We start from the raw sequence: 19,074 nt of genomic DNA, 5'->3' as shown, positions 1-19,074 counted from the left end.
GGACGAAGACAAGTGACTGGGAGCACACACGGGACAAAGACAGTGACAGGGTAAAAACAGAACGCTTCTCCCCTGAAGGAGGGGTGTTCTCAGACCCTGCTGGGCGAGCAGGGCAGAGGAAGATGGAGGGAGAGAGAGGAGGGCAGCGTCAGCGGCAACAGGAGCAGCACAGCCCCTAGACCCACGTGCAGGACACTCGAGAAGCAGCGATGGGCAGCCCACCACCTGAGCAGGCCGCAGGCTCCTTCCTTCCCAGCCCCACACACAGACCTCCCCTCTTGAGAGGAGAAACGTCAGTAGCCCAAGAGGATAAGGGGGTACCACCACATCCCAGGCGGCCTTACTTTATTCAGAGCTCAAGTTCACTCACGTGGATGGAACCTCTCCTCCAAGATCAGAGGATGGTGGGGTGGGCTAGCACTGTTCTCTGTAAGCAACAAGCCCCCCTTTACAGAATGCCTACATTTGCTGAGGGGAGGCATGGGCCCGAGACTTGCAGAGCCAGCAAAAAAGGATCTGATAAGTTGGGGAAGGCTGCTGGACCCAAGGAGGGAAGGAGCCTGGCCGGCAGGAGAGCCCGGCTGCAGGTTAACTCCAGATCCCACGCATGCATCGCACTGGCCAAAGGGAGAGGCAGACGCAGGCATAGAGGTGGGAGGCCTCCGTGTTCCTGCAAAACGAGGACAGATCCTATGTGAGCTGAGAGGATTCGACACTCAAGGTTGGACAACCTGCCAGGGCCATTCCTCTACCTCTCCTGGCTCTGTGTCTCCACCAGCCCCACAATGCATGCTCCCCCCGTGCCCGTGGCGAGGGCAGGACATCGAGAGGAGAAGTACAGTGTATACCTTCCAAAACGGTCAACCATGCAGAGTGATGGGACAGTCCGATAGAGTTACCCGCCAAGCACGTATACTCCCCCGCGTCCTCAAAGGAGACATTCCTTAAGTGAAGCACTTCCATCTCTTTGTCGGTGGTGTTAACTCCGGCAGTCTAGAAGAGACAACGGAAGCAAAATGGACAAGCACAGGACATGAGACCTCTAAGAGACACACAGGAAGGGAGGGAGGAAGAGAAGGGGGGAAAAACCGGAGGAAGAAATGCTCCCCAGCGTCTCCTTTGCAACAAGGAACAAACAAAAACCACCAGGCAGCGAGACCTGTTAGAGGAAGACAGTGAAACCCTGAGGGAGGGACTCCGCAGACCTGAGACGACGCTGGCTGGTTACAACCCTTCACCAGACGCTGGCAGCCCCTGGCCCATCCAAGCATGCGGGCGGGCAGTGGGCAGCATGGAGAAATGGGGCCCGGCGGCAGGGGGGTGCTGTTTGGTTTCTGGTAAAGAAAGTCAGAGGGCACACACAGGAGGGATGGAAGGGTGCTGCAATCACACGTACACACACACGTACACACACACACACACACACACACACACACATATACACACACACATGCGTGCACGTGGCCTGCCAGTTTGCAAGGGGACATCTGGCCCCTTCTCTACCATTCAAACCTCAGTCTGTAGCATCATTCACCATGCAGCCAGACTGTCCCCACAAGTACGCACATAGCCAAGGAGGACACAGAAGGCACAGAGGGAGCAGACACCAACACAGTACCAAACCAAAGCAGCCTCCCAGGCCGGGTATTTTTCCATGGCTCTGGGCTCTAGAAATACAGCAGGATAACAGGGAGAGTTGGGTGCTGGCTTCCCCATCTGCCCCAGCAGCTTGGGGCCTGAATCAAACTCCCAGCACACGGCCCCATCCATCTTCCCATTACCTTTTGCCACAGGTCTGGTGACAGTGAGCCACGCAGACTGGTTAGCTTCACCAATATAATTGGAAACCTTACACACATACTCCCCGCTCTGGGCCTCTGTCACATTGAACAGGGTCAGCACCTCCGCATCCGAGCTATTAATCCCCGAATGCTAGAACAAACCAACGACAAGCCAGTCAGTGGGGCAAACACTGAGACGTGGCCACACTTGCTCCCATGTAACATTAAGGCAGGCCCAGGGAGCTAAGGCGAGGGAGACGTTAGTGAGATTTGTCATTTCTCTTTTTAGTAGGACAAAACAAGTTGACTTCAAAGGCCCAAAGCATCTGACTGAAAAATAAGCTTAAAAAAAAACAAAAACAAATCGCTGCCCCCAATCAAACATTCTGTGTTAAACTCACTCCTCCAGGTCTAGGCCAGGGATTGTGAATGGAGACTGTGGCCAAGGGCCAAGGCCACGGCCTCATCTCCTTCACAGCAGGCTTCAGCACCAATAGTGAAGAAAAGGGATAGCCAGTAAAACTCTGGGACGGCCAAGCCAGGGGAGGATGAGGTCTAACTCTGGGACCAGGAGGTAAACCACGTTCCCAGCTTCTGGTTACTTCTTGTTGCGAGATCCACTGGGGAATTAGGTAATTACCTTCCCTGGATTAGTGGAGCATTCAGGGACAATGTAAGTCTGGGATTGAGAGGAAAAAAGGAAGAAAATGCCATTATTCCTGATGCTGTTTAGAATTTACCTGTGGCATTTGCTTTTCCAACTCTACCTAAGAGTCGTGACCTTATCATTCATTCACTCACTTGCCAGAAAGGACAGGACTTGGGAAATAGGGCAGAATCTGGGAGACATTTGCTGGAGAGGCTCTGGTCCCAGGCAATGTTAAGTCAGGAGTACAAAGGCCTTCCTTGAGTAGCTGACCCAAAAACCTGAGCAAAGCCACTCTCAGAGCTCTTTAGAAACTAGTGATGCCCACCCCACCCCCTGTCCTCTGTTCCCATTGCACCTCTACTCTGTGACCTGTCACTAATTCCGGGGAATGTGGCTAGGTCCCTATTTAAAAGGATAAGGGATGGGTCCCAATCACCGGCGCTGAGCCTGACCACAGCAACTGGGGCCCCGGGAGATGCAGGAGACCTTCCCAGACCCAGCCCATGGAGACTAGGGCAAAGATTACCTTCAAGATCTGGACATAAGGCAGGTTGTCTGGACCAATCTTACTCCCATTCACCTCGATGTGCTTTAGCCACTGGATATGGGGCTGTGGGTCACTGTACACCTTACACATGAACTCCACATTGCTGCCCAGGGCCACTGTCTTGTTGGCAGGCAACCCCGCCTGCAGGATGGGCCGGTGAGGGGACCGCTCTGTGGAGGAAGGGAGAGGAGAGGCTCGTTAGGCTCTGCCATGGCCTGCTCCTGGCTGGGATGCTGACAGAGCATTTCCAGTCTCTGCTGAGCCTTAGCCCCTTGACCCTGAGCTGGAAGAAGAGAAGGGACGCTCTCTCCTCGGGTCTTCAGCTGTTAGGAACCTCCTCCCCAGGGCAGTGCACCCATTTTCCCAGGCACCAGAAGTCCCTCTTGCCTAAATGGAGACCCTATAACTTAGTCACACTCCCAGACCTCCCTAACTAAAATTAGAGAGTCACTTAGACTTGCTATTCAAAGCGTGGTCCAAGAACAGCATCACCGGCAGCACTTAAGAGTCCACTAGCAATGCCAAATCTCAGGTCCTATCCCCCTCGGACCAGAAGCTTCTTTTTATACCATATCTGCAAAGCCAAGACAGAATGCTAGCTGAGAAACTCTTCACCTTAAGATCTCTAGGGAATGAGATTCAGAGTCTCTGAAAGGAAGAGGCTGCAGTAACAGCACCTAGAGGCAGGGACTACGTCCTTCCTAGTGCTTCCTGTGATGCCCTGCACGGGTCTGCAGTTTTACATTAATGAGGTGTCTGATTCTGGGCCTCAGTCTGCTCTTCTGTAGGGTGGGAGTGACAGTGCTGACCTCGCAGGGCCCGTGAGAACGGCCGGGTGTAATGCACCCAGCAGGCTGCCGGCCCTGAAGCACCAGCAGCTGCCTGTGTATCTGCTACGTGACACCCTCCCCAGGCAGCCTTGCAGGAGACCAGCCACAGCACCTTTCACCTTACAGTGAGTCACAGAACTGTCCAATCCTCTCAACCATTTACAGGTAAGAAAAATGCACAAATGACTTATGGAAAAGCTGCTTAAGGTGACAGAGCTAGTAAACGCCAATGACCTGTAAGTAAACCTGGACCCCACGGCTGTTTTCTCAACACCCTGCTCTTTCCTCTAAGCTCCTTAACCTTGTTGCCACTGCCCTCTTACCCACGACGTCGAGCTGGTAGGTGTGGTTAATGCTGCCATACTCATTCTCCACAATGCAGGTGTAGTTGCCCTTATCAGAAGGCACTACGGAGTCCATTATGATGCTCCAGGTGGCGTAACGGACCTGGGGGAAAACATGCCAATAGCTCCATCGCAAGTCTGGAGGAAAATGGAGGCAGAAGCCACGGGAGGCACTGGCACCCTGTGCCACTTACCCTCCAATCACAGCCCAGAACACACGGCCCACGCAGCAAACGAGCCAGGACAGGGCAGACGGCCACCCTGGTCCAAGTTCGGGGAAAGAATGTATCAGGCAAGCTGGCAGGTGGGTATGAGAAACTCTGGAAGTCTGCCCACAACAGCCAGGGGCATCCATGATCTGGACCTATGTGCCTCCTGCACACTCCCCAATGCAATGGGAGCTTTCCACTCTGCGCCTCTGTTCGTGTCCTGGGCCGGAAGGGCTCCCTGCAAAGAGTTCTGCCCTGTCTGCTCTTGACCTCTCCTTTCAAAAACCATCTCCTCCAGCCCAACCTGGGTCAGAATGGTTCTCACTCCTGTGGCCCTGCTGAAGCACTGATCACAGACTGCTTTTTGCAGCAGTGTTCAAGGACATTTGCCTTCCTACCAGACTGGAAATTCTTTGTGGGCAGGAATGCTGCCTTGTACCATGGCAGTGCCTTGCAAGTGTCTGGTAAATTAATTTACAGTTTCTCCTATTTTTCCTGATTTTTAAGAAACATTTTACTTTTTTAAGATTTATTTATTTATTTTGAAAGAAAGAGAGCATGAGCAGGAGAGGGGCAGAGAGAGAAGGAAAGAGAATCCCAAGCAGGCTCTGCACTGCCAGCACAGGGCCTGACGTGGGGCCAAAACTCCTGAACTGTGAGATCATGACCTGAGCTGAAATCAAGAGTCAGATGCTTAACTGACTGAGCCACCCAGGTGCCCCTAACGATTTTACTTTTTTAAGTAATCTCTACACCTAATGTGGGGCTCAAACTTACAACTCTGAGATCAAGAGTCACATGCTCCACTAAATGAGCCAGCCAGGCTCCCCGGATCTCTGCTTTTCTTATACAAGATTAATGGGGAAAGAGCAGCTAGGTGAAATAGGATATAAGGATGATCTGGGAGTCTAAAGAAGAGATTAGGATGAAGTTCTTCCTAGAAACGAAGGTGGGTAAAAGATACAAGCAGACAATTCACACAGCAGGAAACGGAAATCACTCATTAACATATGAAAATTCTAAGTTTGTTAATAAGCAAAAAAATGCATAAGACAACAATGAGATACTTTCATCATCTATCAAAGTTGTTGGCTCAGGTATGGTGAGCTTGTCATTCTTGTACTCTGCTATGGGAAGATGAATCAATCTTCCCTTTTAGGAAAGTAATTGTTACCACAATAAAATTAAATTAAAAAATAAAATCACACCCAACTCATTACATCATACTCCATTAAAGCAAATGTCACAATAATTAAAATTTTGTATCTTCCTGTTTTACTTAGAGCTCTACTTGTCCAGCCAGTACACCTTCTGAAAAGACATGTGCTCAAGAAATGTTCATAAAGGGCCACTTGGGTGGCTCAGTTGACTAAACGTCCAACTCTTGATTTAGGCTCTGGTCATGATCTCCCAGGTTCATGAGTTCAAGCTCCGCATTGGGCTGTGCTGATGGTGCAGAGCCTGCTTGGGATTCTCTCTCTCTGCCTCTCCCCCACGCACATGCGCACACACGCACTTCCTGTCTCTCTCTCAAAATAAATAAAACTTTTTTTAAAAAAGAAATGTTCACATAATAAAAAAATAAATGATTAAAATTATCTAATTACCAGGGGGAAATAAGGTAATGGGGAATACGCATCAAGGGCTTAAAAAAATGCTTATACTTTGATCTAGTAAACTTCACTTCTAGCAATCTGTCTTAGGGAAGAATATTTTAAAACACCAACAAAGATTTATGTATAAAGATATTCACTACAGCATAATTCGTAATAGTGAAAAATCAGAAAATAACTAGTATGACAATCTATGTCATCAAATTATGGACATTTTAATAATGAAATATTGTGCAGCCATGAAAAATTATCTACCGAACACATGGCAGAAGACACGTGCTGTAATGTTAACAAGGGAAAGAAATTCTACACACATTGCGATTAACTATGAAAAAACCATACACATAAGAAAAAAGACTGAAAAGATTTAAATTTTTTTTTAATTTTTTTTTTTTTTTTTTTTTTTTGAGAGAGCGTGCGCGCACGCATGTGCAAGCAAGCGGGGGAGGAGCAGAGAGAAGGAGACACAGAATCTGAAGCAGGCTTCGGGCTCTGAGCTGTCAGCACAGAGCCCAACATGGGGCTCGAACTCACAAACCGTGAGGTCATGACCTGAGTCAAAGTCAGACGCTTAACCGACTGAGCCACCCAGGCACCCCAAGACTGAAAAGATTTTGAAGCTTCATTTGAAGTTTTTTATATTTGAAATTCTTCTAAGGCACACTACTTTTATAGTTAGAAAGCATTACTTTAAACCATTAATGCCACATAATAAGGATTTTCTAAGTAGATTTTTTCATTCATCTTACATTAACTTCCATACATACACACGTACCTTATAGCCTCCAATCCTGTGGTCAGGTTTGAATTCTTTGCCATTTTTCAACCAGCGCAGCGTGGGGTTAGGAGTCCCACTAGAAGGACATTTGAACTTCACAGTCTTGGCAGCTGGCACTGCGTGCAATTTCTTTTCCATCTTTTCTGGGGATGTCCAGTATGGAGCCACGGCTACCCAGGGAAAGCCAAGAGAGACAGGCAGGGGCCAGTCAGGCTCAGGAGCAGGGGCCCAGGCCAGGACCTGGAGGTGTCCCCAACACTGTAAACAATGCCTGCACTAATCAGGGCGCCCAAAGGATCCCATGACCGCATGTGCCCTCTTCTCCCCTTCTCCAAACAATCATCTAAGCCTCCCCCTTCCCACTCAAACCCAAGGCCCGGCCCGAAGGCAGTAAGGTAGGAAACAGTGTCTCACGCATACGGTTTGGTTTGGTGTTATCTGTCTCTTTCTCCTCTGAAGAGGAGTCATCATCATCGTCGTCGTCCTCCGAGGAGGGGAGAGCATCTATGGGAAGAAGGGGGCACTGAGGTCCCTTCGAGGGAAAAGGGCTCACTAGATTTCCATCCATATCAACAGCCAGCCATGAACATAAAGGCCAGTCCAGTTACAGAACGAATGCATCTGGAACCCCCCAGTCCCATTCCACCCTTAGTGACAGTCTCTCTGTGGGACAGAAATGGTTTAAGAACTGCATGCTCTATGCCTGTCCCCCGCCTTCCCCAGCCCAACGCAGTGCCCCTTTCTGTCCACAAGCCTTGATATTGGCCAGTTCCATCAGGGGCAGCGGGTCCTCTTGGATTTAATTACACCTTGTATTGAGAAGTTCTCTCAACTCAGTAGCACCCAGACATGCTGGGTCTCAGAACTAGCAGCCAGGGGAATCTGTGTGTCTCCTTCTTCAGAAACCCAGACAGATCTAGGCACGCTATGGCGAGAAGCTATTTCTAAAGCCATGAGGCTGAACAACTCACAGATGGAATTTTCCTAGCATGTATCTGCTGAGGTTTGGGGGCTGCCCTTCTTGCCCAGGGTAGATAGGGAGCCCACCACACCGTCTGCAGCTGCCGACACTTCTCCCCAAGTATCCACCCCTTTTAAAAGGCTTGACACACATGTGGTCACCAATCAGGGTTCATGCCAGATCTTTTTCCAGTCCTTCAAATGGGGGCAGGTTCTAAATGATGCCTGAAGGGGAGGACATGCCCAGCCCTCCCCCTTGGGATGCACAAACGGCATCAAGAAAATTTCAACTCTTCTTTGTTTCATCCTAGAGTTTTGTAAAACTCGTGTTCTATAAGTGGCAGTTTCCCAAAGTCACAGAACTCCAGGGTTCCCTGGCTGCCCTTAATACAGCTCAGGAAGCTGGAGGACCGATGTTTTCCATGAAGCCTGTGAATATGGCGGTGCACCTGGATCCTTTCCCATCATAGTAGGGACCTACCTCACCACATATTCTGGGGCTCTAACCCCTAAGCCAAGTACCAAGTCCGAATGGCAAGGGAATGACAGAATGGAAGCTGGCCGAGCCCCAGGTAGCACCTGGAGATCTGGACAAGCTGTGGCGGAAAACAATCAGTGTCTTGCTGACCCAAGTGTATCAGCAGTCACTTGAGGCAGATCCTGGAGGCCTAGATCTCTGACCTGAGGCCTGCCCCACCTGGTCACCCCTCTGAGAGCTAAGCCACGCGGCGGGCAGGGAGCAATGTTAGTGGGCAGCAGTTTTGGAAGCAGAGTGGGGGCAGATCATGAAGGGGAGGAGGTTCGCCTCCCCCTGAAACTAGCAGAGAGGGTTGGAGGGGTGGATCCAGGGAGAGGGGGAGGGCAGGCTTTGCTACCAACCTGAGACATTGACGGAGAAGTAGGTGGTGTCGCTGCCCGAGGGGCTGCTGGTCACGCAAGCGTAGAGGCCGGAGTCAGCAGGCACCGAGTCCCGCACCTCCACCTCCTCCCCTGTGATGCGGGTACGGTTGCTCTCCACCAGCTGCACCCCGTCCCGCAGCCAGTTGATGCTCTGGACATCGTCCCGCAGCCGACAGCGAAGCTGTAGCAGGTCACCAGGGTGGACCAGGAAGGACTCCACTTCCACAGGGGCTCCCCAGGGCTGGGCTGCAGCCCCCCACAGGGACCGGGAAGGGGGACCAAGGGATGGGACAGGAAGAGGGGGAGAGGGGAGAGGGGGAGAGACAAAGGGAATTATGCTAGCTAGCCGCACTGAGCTGCAACATCCCAGGGGCTACAGAGCTGTGAGGTGAGAACCGGAACAGGCGTCAGTGGGAAACGGCTGGCTACCTAGAACCCCACCTCTTCTGCTATGCCCCACTCCCCCAAAGGTCAGAAGAAGAAAGAGGCAAAGCCAGGAAGCAGCCACAGCAGCAATAAGCAGTTGATGTTTCATTTCCCTCCATCGGAGGGCGGGGGAAAGGCCGGCCCTCCCCAGGGCTTCGTTGTGTCCAGACTGCCCCTCTCCCACTCGCTCAGTCCTCTGTCAAGGATGGCCACTTCCCAGGAGGACACCCCATTTCTTTTTGGCTAGCCCAGCCTCACGCCTCTCCCTAGAAACAGCTGAGCAAACCTGTCCCTCAAAACTCCAGCAGCCCCCACCTAAGTTGAGAGAAGGCAATTTGTCAACCGAGGCCCTCAGTCCAAGTGATTCAGCAGGGAGGGGTCTGGCCCCTCAGTGAGTCAGATGCATAAGATGCATATGTGGGAGAGGCGGCCTAAGGAGAGGTCAGCTCAGGGGAACCTCTGGCTAACAGGTGTCGGGCCAGAGGATTCGGAGCTTTTGACTATATTAGGAACGGAGGCCTGCAGCTGCCACCAAGCCCACACTTGCTCTGGCTACAGAAGCCCTTGCACACAAAGCTCCTTTCTCCTCATCCCACCGCAGGGCTCCCCCGCCTCAAGCCCTCCCGCTTCCCCTCCCCCAACACACAGTCACACACATCCATTCCTCCTCACCTTTCTTTCCCTGGATCCCGAGTGCCCCACGGCTCACAGATCTGATACAACCCGTTTACCCATCCATCCTCACAACCAGCAAGTGGGCACCCGCACTGACAGTGAAGGCCAGAAGCCAGGCACACTCAGAGTCCACCATCCCTGACTGTGACCCGCTCTTGAGCAGCTCCCCTTTACTAACTAGGGGGAAATGCAGTTTCTGTTTCCTTTCAGGATGTTCAGTTGTGCTCCCTCCTGGCATCTTCTGCCAACTGTCCACCCCCCACCAAAAAGTGCACCTGTTCCAGCTCACATCTACCACCTGACCTACGTCTCCACTGCCCTGGGAGCCTTCTTTCTTTCTCACCCCTCGGTTAACCATGGGAGGCCCAGCTGGGGCTCCTTGCAGGTCCCCAAAGCACCCGCCTCTGAAACACGCTCTCCCATCCCTGCACCCCACTGCCCTCAGGGCCCGTGCCCTGCCTGGCTCTCAGCTACCTTCCAGTTCTCTGGCTGGCTGGGGACTCTGCCTCAAAGCCTTTTCTGACTCCCAGGCTGGGGCAGGTGCTCTCCCACTGCACTCGTCACACTGAAGGACAGTCCCCTTTCTCGACTGAGTTGTGAGGGTGGGGACGTGTCATATTTACGTTTAAAATGCCCAACACCCAGTACAGGACTTGGCACGCAACAGTTGCCCAATGAACACTTGTTGGAAAATGCACGGTTTCCTCACCGTCTTCCTTTCTAAACTCCCTTTTCTCCTTTACCACCTTCACCGTAACTGACTCCTTCTGAAGTGCTACCCAGGTGCCAAACCTTACAAATGAAGAAATGAGCACCCTGGGCGTCAGATGGCACCAGTGACTACCAGCTAATAGCCATCGTCCTCAGAGGGGCCAAGGCTGCCGTCCCTGACCCTCTTGCAACCCAAGGGCTGTCTTAAATACTGGGTAAATACTGAGTCATCGAAAGGGGGAGGTGCTGCTGCAAAAGGGTTTGAAAGCCACTAGGCTAGTATTCATTTATAGTTTTGTGAATCGGGTCAAGAGGAACCCCACAAAGGTGAGCAGACCACATAACTGATTAAAAATAAGCTTTTGTGGGTCTTTAAAAAAAGTTATTCTTTCCATTTTTAATGGATTGTGGTTTTGCCAAAAGAAGGGGGAAGAAAAGCTGTTCAGACTTGATCCTTAAGGGAAACAGCAGACACTCCTATTGATCAAACCTCTGTTCCCTCCAGTGACCTCACTGATTAAATATTTTGCAGCTCGTGATTCTGTACAAGCCATTGGTCAAACAGTAAACTCCGTAAACTCGAATTCTTAGCCTCTGGCATCGCAGCCTATTTTGATAGGTCTCGGAACAAAAAGGTAGCGAGGAAAACACGGGCATTCCCCCCAGAGAAAGCAAAGGGTCACTGGCCCTACTGAGACCACTCTGGCTGATTCTAGCTCGGAGCCCTGACTCCCCGCTTGTTCTAACTAGGATGTGCACACAAAACTTCTACAGGATACATAGAAAGTCTCAGGGCACCTGGGTGGCTCAGTTGGTTAAGTGTCCCAGGGTCACGGCCTCAAGCCCCACATCAGGTTCCACACTGACAGCGCAGAGCCTGCTTGGGAGTCTCTCTCTCTCAAGAATAAATAAAACATTTTTTAAAATTTCTTTTTAATGTTTGTTTTATTTTTGAGAGAGAGACAGAGACAGAGCATGAGTGGTGGAGGGGCAGAGAGAGAGAAGGAGACACAGAATTTGAAGCAGGCTCCAGGCTCTGAGCTGTCAGCACAGAGCCCGATGCAGGGCTTGAACCCATGAACCATGACATCATGACCTGAGCAGAAGTTAGACGCTTAGCTGACTGAGCCACCCAGGCACCTCTCTCAAGAGTAAATAAATTAAAAAAACAAAAAACAAGATTGAAGCAATTTGTTAAATAAATAAATAAATAAATAGCCTCAAGGACCACCTTTCTTTTCTCTGCCTCTGGAGTTTTGTCCCTTAATTCTCCTGATCAAGATCCTGTACCGTGTATAGGATTAAATCAAAATCCTTGCCTGGCATTCAAGGCTCATTGACAATCTCTTCCCACCTCTCCACGCAACCTTCTTCTCCCCACCCTCCGCTTCAAGGCTGGCTGTTCTCCAGCCCAACTGCATTCTTCTCTCACAACAAAACTTACTTCTGCTCAACATTGTCAGCGTTGTGATTCTCTAGCCCTCCCCCGCCCCCCACACTGCTCAAAGTGCACCATCAAAGCCCGCCAGGAATCCTCCTCTTGTCCCTAGTGTTGCCACCCCAACTGTCTGTAAAACATACTGTACAAACCACACAAATTCACACTCGATCACATACCATCTTGTTTCTTTTTTAAACATCTTTATTGAGATATATTCACATACCAGAAAATTCACCCATTTAGAGCACATAATTCGATTTTTTTTAGTATATTCATAGAGTTATGCAACCATCACCACAATCTAACTTTAAAGTCTACTTATTTATTTAATTTATTTTGAGTGGGGGGATGAGAGCAGGGGAGGGGCAGAGAGAAGGGGGGAGAGGGAGGGAGGGAAGGAGAGAGAGAGAGAGAGAGAGAGAGAGAATATGAATGAATGAATGAATGAATGAATGAATCCCAAGCAGGCTCCACACTGTCAGCATGGAGCATGATGCCGGCTGGGCTTGAACTCATGAACCATGAGATCATGACCTGAGCTGAAGTTGGACATTTAACCTGCTGAGCCACCCAGGCGCCCTCACAATTGAACTTTAGAACTTAAAAAAAATTTTGTTTTAAGTTTATTTATTTATTTTGAGAGAGAGAGAGAGAGAGCGCAAGCCCAAGCTGGGGAGGGGCAGAGGGAGAGGGAGAGGGAGAGGGAGAGGGAGAAGGAGAGGGAGAGGGAGAGAATGCCAAGCAGGCTCTGCACAGACAGCAGAGGGCCCCATGGCAGGCTCAAACTGAGAGATCATGACCTGTGTTGAAACCAAGAGTCAGACGCGAGTCACCCAGGCACCCCTAACTTTGGAACATTTTTATCATCTCCAAAACAAACTCCATACCCACTGGCAGTCACATGCCATCTCCTACCCTTTCCCTCAGCCTAGGAAGCTTGATGCTTTCCATCTCTATAGATGTGCCTATACTGGATATTTCATATGAATGGAATTCTACATTATATGGTCTGTGACTGCCTTCTTCCATTTAGCATAATGCTTTCAACATTCTTCTATGCTGTAGCATGTCTCACTACTTCATTCCTTTTAATGGCCAAATAATATTCCATTGTATGGATATACCACATTTTATTTATCCATCCATTGGTTGATGCACACTTGGGTATGTTGTTTCCTAAGAGTCACAAGTGTCCCTGTGTTCCTCTCCTAAGAAACAGAAAGCAATTCAGAGCAGAACTGCTTATTATAATTTTTCCAGAGTGCCTAACAATGTCACAAGCCGAAAATACCCAATAGGTCTTGAACTGAATTTAGCTTATGGCCAAAATTCAGCCTACGGCTCTTGGGTTTAGAGTGTATTTTTTTTTTCATGGCTAATAGTGCTCTTGGATGTGTGTCAATGTCTCTATTTATAAAGCAGGGATAATGCCACTTTCTTCTAGGTGACAGAAAGGTAACAAAGCACTCGCTGGTTTACTGGACCCTGCCTGTCTGCATCACTGCCCTCAATAGTGGTCCTGACCTTGGGAAGTCCTATGTGTGGTGGCTGATGCAAGGGCATCACTGCTCACTGTAACAATTCAGTCACTACTCTCTATTCTCCTTTTGGTTTTGGTAGTGTCCTCCATTTATGTCCCCACTGGGAAAGGCCCTTGTATCTGTGCTCCATCTGAGCTGGCTATTCTCTGGTCAAGGCCAGCAGACCAGGGCTATATTTATTGTTGGCTGTCAGGTAGCAAGAAAGAAGCTGACACCTTTATTGGACTGGCCATGAAAGACGAAGAAAAGAAAGCCAAGTGTATTGCTTGGCCACTTGAAACCAACATTCCCACTCTTGGAGAACCTGGTTAATTGGAATGGGGATGCTGTGAGGGAAGCAGCAAGCCAGAACACTTGCTTTCTGCCTCTTGTTTCCTTAGAGATCAGGTGGGAAACGGAGGCTGGAGGACATTTGGTATCTGGATTCTGTGATGACCTAGCCTGAGGATGAAGGTGTTTGGCTGTGAGTCAGATAACAACATCCACTCTTACAGGCCCTACGTGCAATGTGTTCAAAGTACATTGTGGAAAAAGATGCATTGTGTTCTGATGTCCACAGCGTGGGGTCACTCTTCTCATCACTGGGAGTGGGAAGGTTAGGGGTAGGGTTAGGGTTTGACTTGAATATCCCCAGAGGATTAAGGCTGCCAACACCCTGGCCAACTCTTAAGAAAACAGGAGCGAACAAAGGCTGTCTGGGAGACTGAGGAGGCCTCTGGTCCTGAGGCAGGTTCCTGGGACAGTGTGGATGGCAGGTGCACTGTGGAAGGCTGTGCAGGCTGGATCCAGTACCTGCTTTAGTGAGAGTGGAAGGGATTCTTACACCAATCATCAATCCTGTCCTACTTCTCTAACAGAGCCTCTCTATTCCCCAGGGAAAAGTAGGAGCAGATCAGGGACCCACACTTTTTCATAGTCCTCAGGGAAGCAGCTAGAAAGGGGGGCAGTGTTTTCCATGGTGCTCTCAGGTCTAGAACATGATTAATGCTAATGGAGCCCTCCTGAGTCTCCCATCCCTTCCTACATTTCTCCAAAATACCAGGGCTTTGCAATTCCCAACAAACCAATAGGATGTACCATTTTGCTTGTGGCACGACTGGCCAGAAATCTGCCACTGTCCTCCAGCAGGCAGTTCTGCCCTGGGTACATCGGATTAGATCCAAGTTCTTGATTCTAAATCTGAGTCTCCCACCAGCCATGAGCAGACACTGTGCAAGGGGGAGGAATGGAGTCTCCAAGGAGGCCCAAAGCCATACAAAATTTGTCATTCTTATGAGAAGATGAGACCCTAGTCCCCAAAAATCCAAGGAGAAGACAGGGAGCTTTCTTCAAAATAGCTGTCCATTGGGTGCTTTCTGTGAGCCCTGGTTACCGTGCAAGGAAAAGACATGGATTAAACAAAGGAGCAAACCTATGCCTTGCTCTAACCAGGGTGGTAAGATTTACACAACACCTTGACACGGATGAGGCATTTTATATTGCAACATGAGACAACTGGAGAAGCACATGAGAACCCAGTACAGGCAATCCAACACAGCCTCTGAGGTTACAGAACTTAAACAAAAAAAGTATTGGTGGTCAGAGCAGATAGCAGGGTTCACAGCAGAGGCTGGACATACTGGTAGGGAAAGGGGAGGAAAAAATTAAGAATTTAGATGGGGAGGAGCTCCTTTGTGTCTCAGTTGGTTAAGCATCCGTCTTTGGCTCAGGTCATGATCTCACGGTTTGTGGGTTCCAGCCCTGAGATGCGCTCTGTGCTGACAGCTCAGAGCTTGGAGCCTGCTTCAGATTCTCCCTCTCTCTCTGCCCCTCCCCCCGCCTCTCTCTCTCTCTCTCTCTCTCTCTCAAAAATAAATAAAAACATTAAAAAAAAAAAGAATTTAGATGGGAGGGGCACCTGGGTGGCTCATCAGTTAAATGGTAAAACATCCGACTCTTGACTTTTGGCTCAGATCATGATCTCGTGGTTCATGAGTTCAAGCCCTGTGTCAGGCTGTGCACTGACAGCTCAGATCCTGCTTGGGATTCTCTCTCTCTCTCTCTCTCTCTCTCTCTCAAAATAAATAAATAAACTTAGAAAAAAAAAAGAATTAAGATTGGGAGTATAAACTTTGGGGGGAGCAGAAAAGGATGGGATGTGCCTGGAGATGAAGGAGAGAGTAGGAGACGAGGTTAGAGCATATGGCCTGCCTGGACCAGAGGTTCACGGCAGAAAATAGCAAAAAATAATGATTCTAACCTGTGAGGTGGGTAATAGATAGAACAGAAGCACTAAAGAAGTCCCAGGGAACACATTTCTCTGCAGACCAAGAATGCAAACCTTTCCTGCCACAGACAAACACACCTGAAAATGTATTTTGAAATGCCACTTTACCAGCTCTGGTCCCATAACAGCCAATTTGGTTTGAGTTATCCATCTCCAAACTTCACAACTTAATATGAACCCGGTGAAGAATAACAACATATTTGCATAGCACTTTGCAATTTACTATGTGCTTTCCCCTATATTATCTTGGGATCATAAACAATGCTGAAAACGATCATGCTAATTAATACTGGCCGATATTTACAGCGCGCTTACTGTAAGCTTTTAACACAGACTCTCGTTCCATCCCTTATAAGGTACATACTATTATGATCTCTACCCTATGGACACGGAAGCTCCCCGCATGCCAAGCACGTTTAATCACCACAACCCTGTGAAGTAGGTACCACTATTACCCTCGTTTTATAGAGGGGACACAGAGGCAAAAAGAGATCCAGTATTTGTCCAAGATGGCCCACCTAGCTAGTAAGTGGCCAAGCTGGGATTCAAAAGCGGGCGGCCTGACTCTCCAGAGTCCACACATGTCCAGAGCCCATGTCTATCACTTTGAAAAATATTCTCTACCCTCACTTTGCTTTTGCAATCCCTGACTTCTGAAAAGTGACCGAAACCCTTATCCTAACGGCACTCATGTCTCCTACTTCCTCGTATGAGCTTCTGAAGTTGACTGCTTTGACCTTATCCTGTCTTCTCATTCCCTCCAGCTCACCACTTCTACCTTATACTTTAGGGCTTTTTAACTTATATATGCATTTTTCTGTCCACACTCATCTACCCTCTAAAGCTGAGCAGGTATCAATGTGCACATTTGGCAAGTGAGAAAATGGGGGGTGGGGGCAGGCTTGGGACTAAGAATAATGCCCTATTTTGGTATGGCACTTGATACTCCAAAAGGCATGTTAATTCATGTTCATGTTATTGGTGTTCATTCCCATCAAAATACAAAAAAAAAAAAAGAAAAAAAAAAAGAAAAAAAAAAAGAAAGAAAAAGAAAAAAAGAGATTGAAGGACTTCTCTCAAAGTCACAAAACAGGGATCAGCACTGGCTCTCGATGCTGGGTCTGCCAGGGCCTGGGCCCCTCCACAGTGTCACACTTTCCACTCAGCACTTGGGACAGTGACAGGTGACCCACTCGAGGTACTTACTGTGGCTTTGGCCACAGGTGGACAGCACAGTCCCTCCCTCACTGTGTCCCTGGCTCAATTCTGGGTCACCTGACACCTTCTCTTGCCCTAAGACCCTCACCTCTGAATACAGTTTACAGCTGAGCTGATGACCTCTGATGACCTCTGCCTGACTCTGCTGCGGAAGATTAAGAACATCAGGCACAGGGGCCAGCTCTCCTGGTCACACATCCGACTGCCCCCAGCTCTCCAGCCCTGACCTCTCTGCCTGGGCGCCCTGCGTTCCATGCCCTCACACTCCTGGGGACCTCGGTTTATTTCCTCCTCCTCCACCATCTGGAGCCCCGCAACCCACCTCCCAATCTCAGCTGTCCAATCTCCTAGCCTCTTTGGCCAAGCCACTGCCCTCCCTGGCCCTCTTATTTTTGCTTTCTCCGACAATGCCTGTTTCCTCCGCTCTCTCCCTCACTCCTCTAAGACTTTAAGACTCACTCTTCTGAGACACCCCCAACTCCAATCTTCGTCCTATTCTTAATGTGCCTTCCTAGGACCTACGGATTTTCACGACTTTATCTTGTGCTTATTCATGCTGCTTGGTTGTGGGCTGGTCCCATAAATATGCATCTTCTCTACCCTCTGTGGTGAGGAGTGGTATCATCGAGTGGTGTCATCGACATCCTACATTCCAAAGGATAACCAGCCCTTAACAAAGTCCAGACCTGTTGTCTCGGGGTCGTGATTGCTGTCATCCTTATGAAATCCTTTTGATTTTGGATTTCTGGGTTAAGAAAATTAGGGGAGAACGGCCATTCTTTTCGGTAACATGGGGGAACTGGTGGTCCAGGAATGTTTACAGTTTTGGCACAAACTCCCCAGAGATAAATGAGGGGGCAATTGTGGGTGGGGGAGGAACTCCGGGTGGCTTTGAAGGCAACTTAAAAGGAACACAGAACAGCACGGCAGGGCTCCGGGAGCCCTCTGCAGAGGTTTTTTATTACGTTATTTTGGCTTTGAAATGGAACTGAAAACTTACTTTAGTCTGGCAAGGCCAGGCCAGAGTGGGGATCTCACTGAAATCCCAGGGAATGACTATCCTCCTACAAGCAGGGGTACAGAGAGGAAGCCCTAAAGATACAGGATTCCCTGTGCCCACGATGTCCCCAACATACAGTGAAAGCTGCAGAAATGGGGAGCACAGGCATGTGTGATAGGGGAGGCAGAACACCAAATCAATTAGCAGGGTCGGACACCCTGATCCGGCTGCATTCACCAGTCCCCCCACCGACCCAGGAGATTTGGAGTGTAGGTTTTTTTTTTTTTTTTTTTTTTTTAATAGAAAAAAAGGGAAAGAAGTACGAGGGAACATTTTGCATGCAAATGGGCCACTGCCAGAAGAACCCATTAAAATGTAAAAACTCCACATTCAGCCTGACAAAACGGTGCAAACTGCTGTGTTTGCCAGAGGGGCAGCAATACAGCTCCCGACAAAGGGGCCGAGGAACAATGGCGGGCTGAATGGCCTCTGTCAGCAGGTCCCCTCGCGCGTTGCCATGGGGACCCCACCGGGGCTTACTAAAGGTATTTCCTGAGGAGAAAGGCAGTGCACACAGGCCCAGGCGGCCCGGCTAATCCTGACAGGAAGCCATCGCCATTCAGCAGCCCAGGGGCTTGGGGCCGGAGTTTTGTTTTGTTTTTATTAAAAAAAGATTTTGGTCTTTTGTGTGTCCCACCTCGTCACTGTAATTTAGTGCAGAGCCGCCTGCGCTGGCCAAAGCCTCAGCGCGGGGCCTCGCGCCCGCCCCAAGACCCCCCAAAACAGCTCCCCAGTATCTGGGCAGGAGGAGGCCCAGGCATGCAGAACCCCACTCGGGAGACCCCAGCCGAGAGCGCCCCGAGCCCAGCGAGGTCTGTGTAAACTTTCAACCAGATGAGAGTCAGGATGGAGTCCAGGGTTCGAGCCCACGCGCCGGGTTCTATGGGTTCTATGTGGTGCCTCCTCGTACCTGTAGTTTTTTGTCCCCCTCCTGAGGACTGTGCCCCCATCAGCACCCGTGTCCCCCATGTCCCCTCTACCTCCCACCAAGGGCAAAGCACTCACTCACTGGGGAGAAGGACCGTAATTAAGTGATTAACAAAGGAATGTGCCCAAGAGCTGTTTTAAAAGAAACTTCCCTTCTTCCTCTCCGCCAGCAAAAGCTCTCTAGCCAAATATTTACTG

The 19,074-nt window shown here is 49.6% G+C and overlaps 1 protein-coding gene across 7 annotated transcripts in view; it reads right to left on the bottom strand.

Annotated features, from left to right (window-relative positions):
• Positions 1-19,074, bottom strand: part of FGFR1 (fibroblast growth factor receptor 1) — a 52,285-nt gene that overhangs the window by 7,972 nt on the left and 25,239 nt on the right. For 2 of the 7 annotated variants that reach the window (XM_019440756.2, XM_019440755.2), the window contains exons 3-8: positions 8,591-8,857; positions 7,166-7,255; positions 6,749-6,921; positions 4,131-4,254; positions 2,957-3,147; positions 849-993 (exon numbers count right to left, since the gene is read on the bottom strand). In XM_019440756.2, the coding sequence (XP_019296301.1) occupies positions 849-993; positions 2,957-3,147; positions 4,131-4,254; positions 6,749-6,921; positions 7,166-7,255; positions 8,591-8,857 (990 nt within the window). The remainder of the gene's footprint in view (positions 1-848; positions 994-2,956; positions 3,148-4,130; positions 4,255-6,748; positions 6,922-7,165; positions 7,256-8,590; positions 8,858-19,074) is intronic. The other 5 variants (XM_019440757.2, XM_053901070.1, XM_019440760.2 and 2 more) reach the window with 3 other exon arrangements.

Source organism: Panthera pardus, unplaced genomic scaffold (assembly GCF_024362965.1).
Source record: "Panthera pardus isolate Hobbes unplaced genomic scaffold, ASM2436296v1 HiC_scaffold_13, whole genome shotgun sequence".
Taxonomy (NCBI): domain Eukaryota; kingdom Metazoa; phylum Chordata; class Mammalia; order Carnivora; family Felidae; genus Panthera; species Panthera pardus.
Note: the sequence above shows the minus strand (reverse complement) of the source record. Positions and strands in the feature narration are given on the sequence as shown.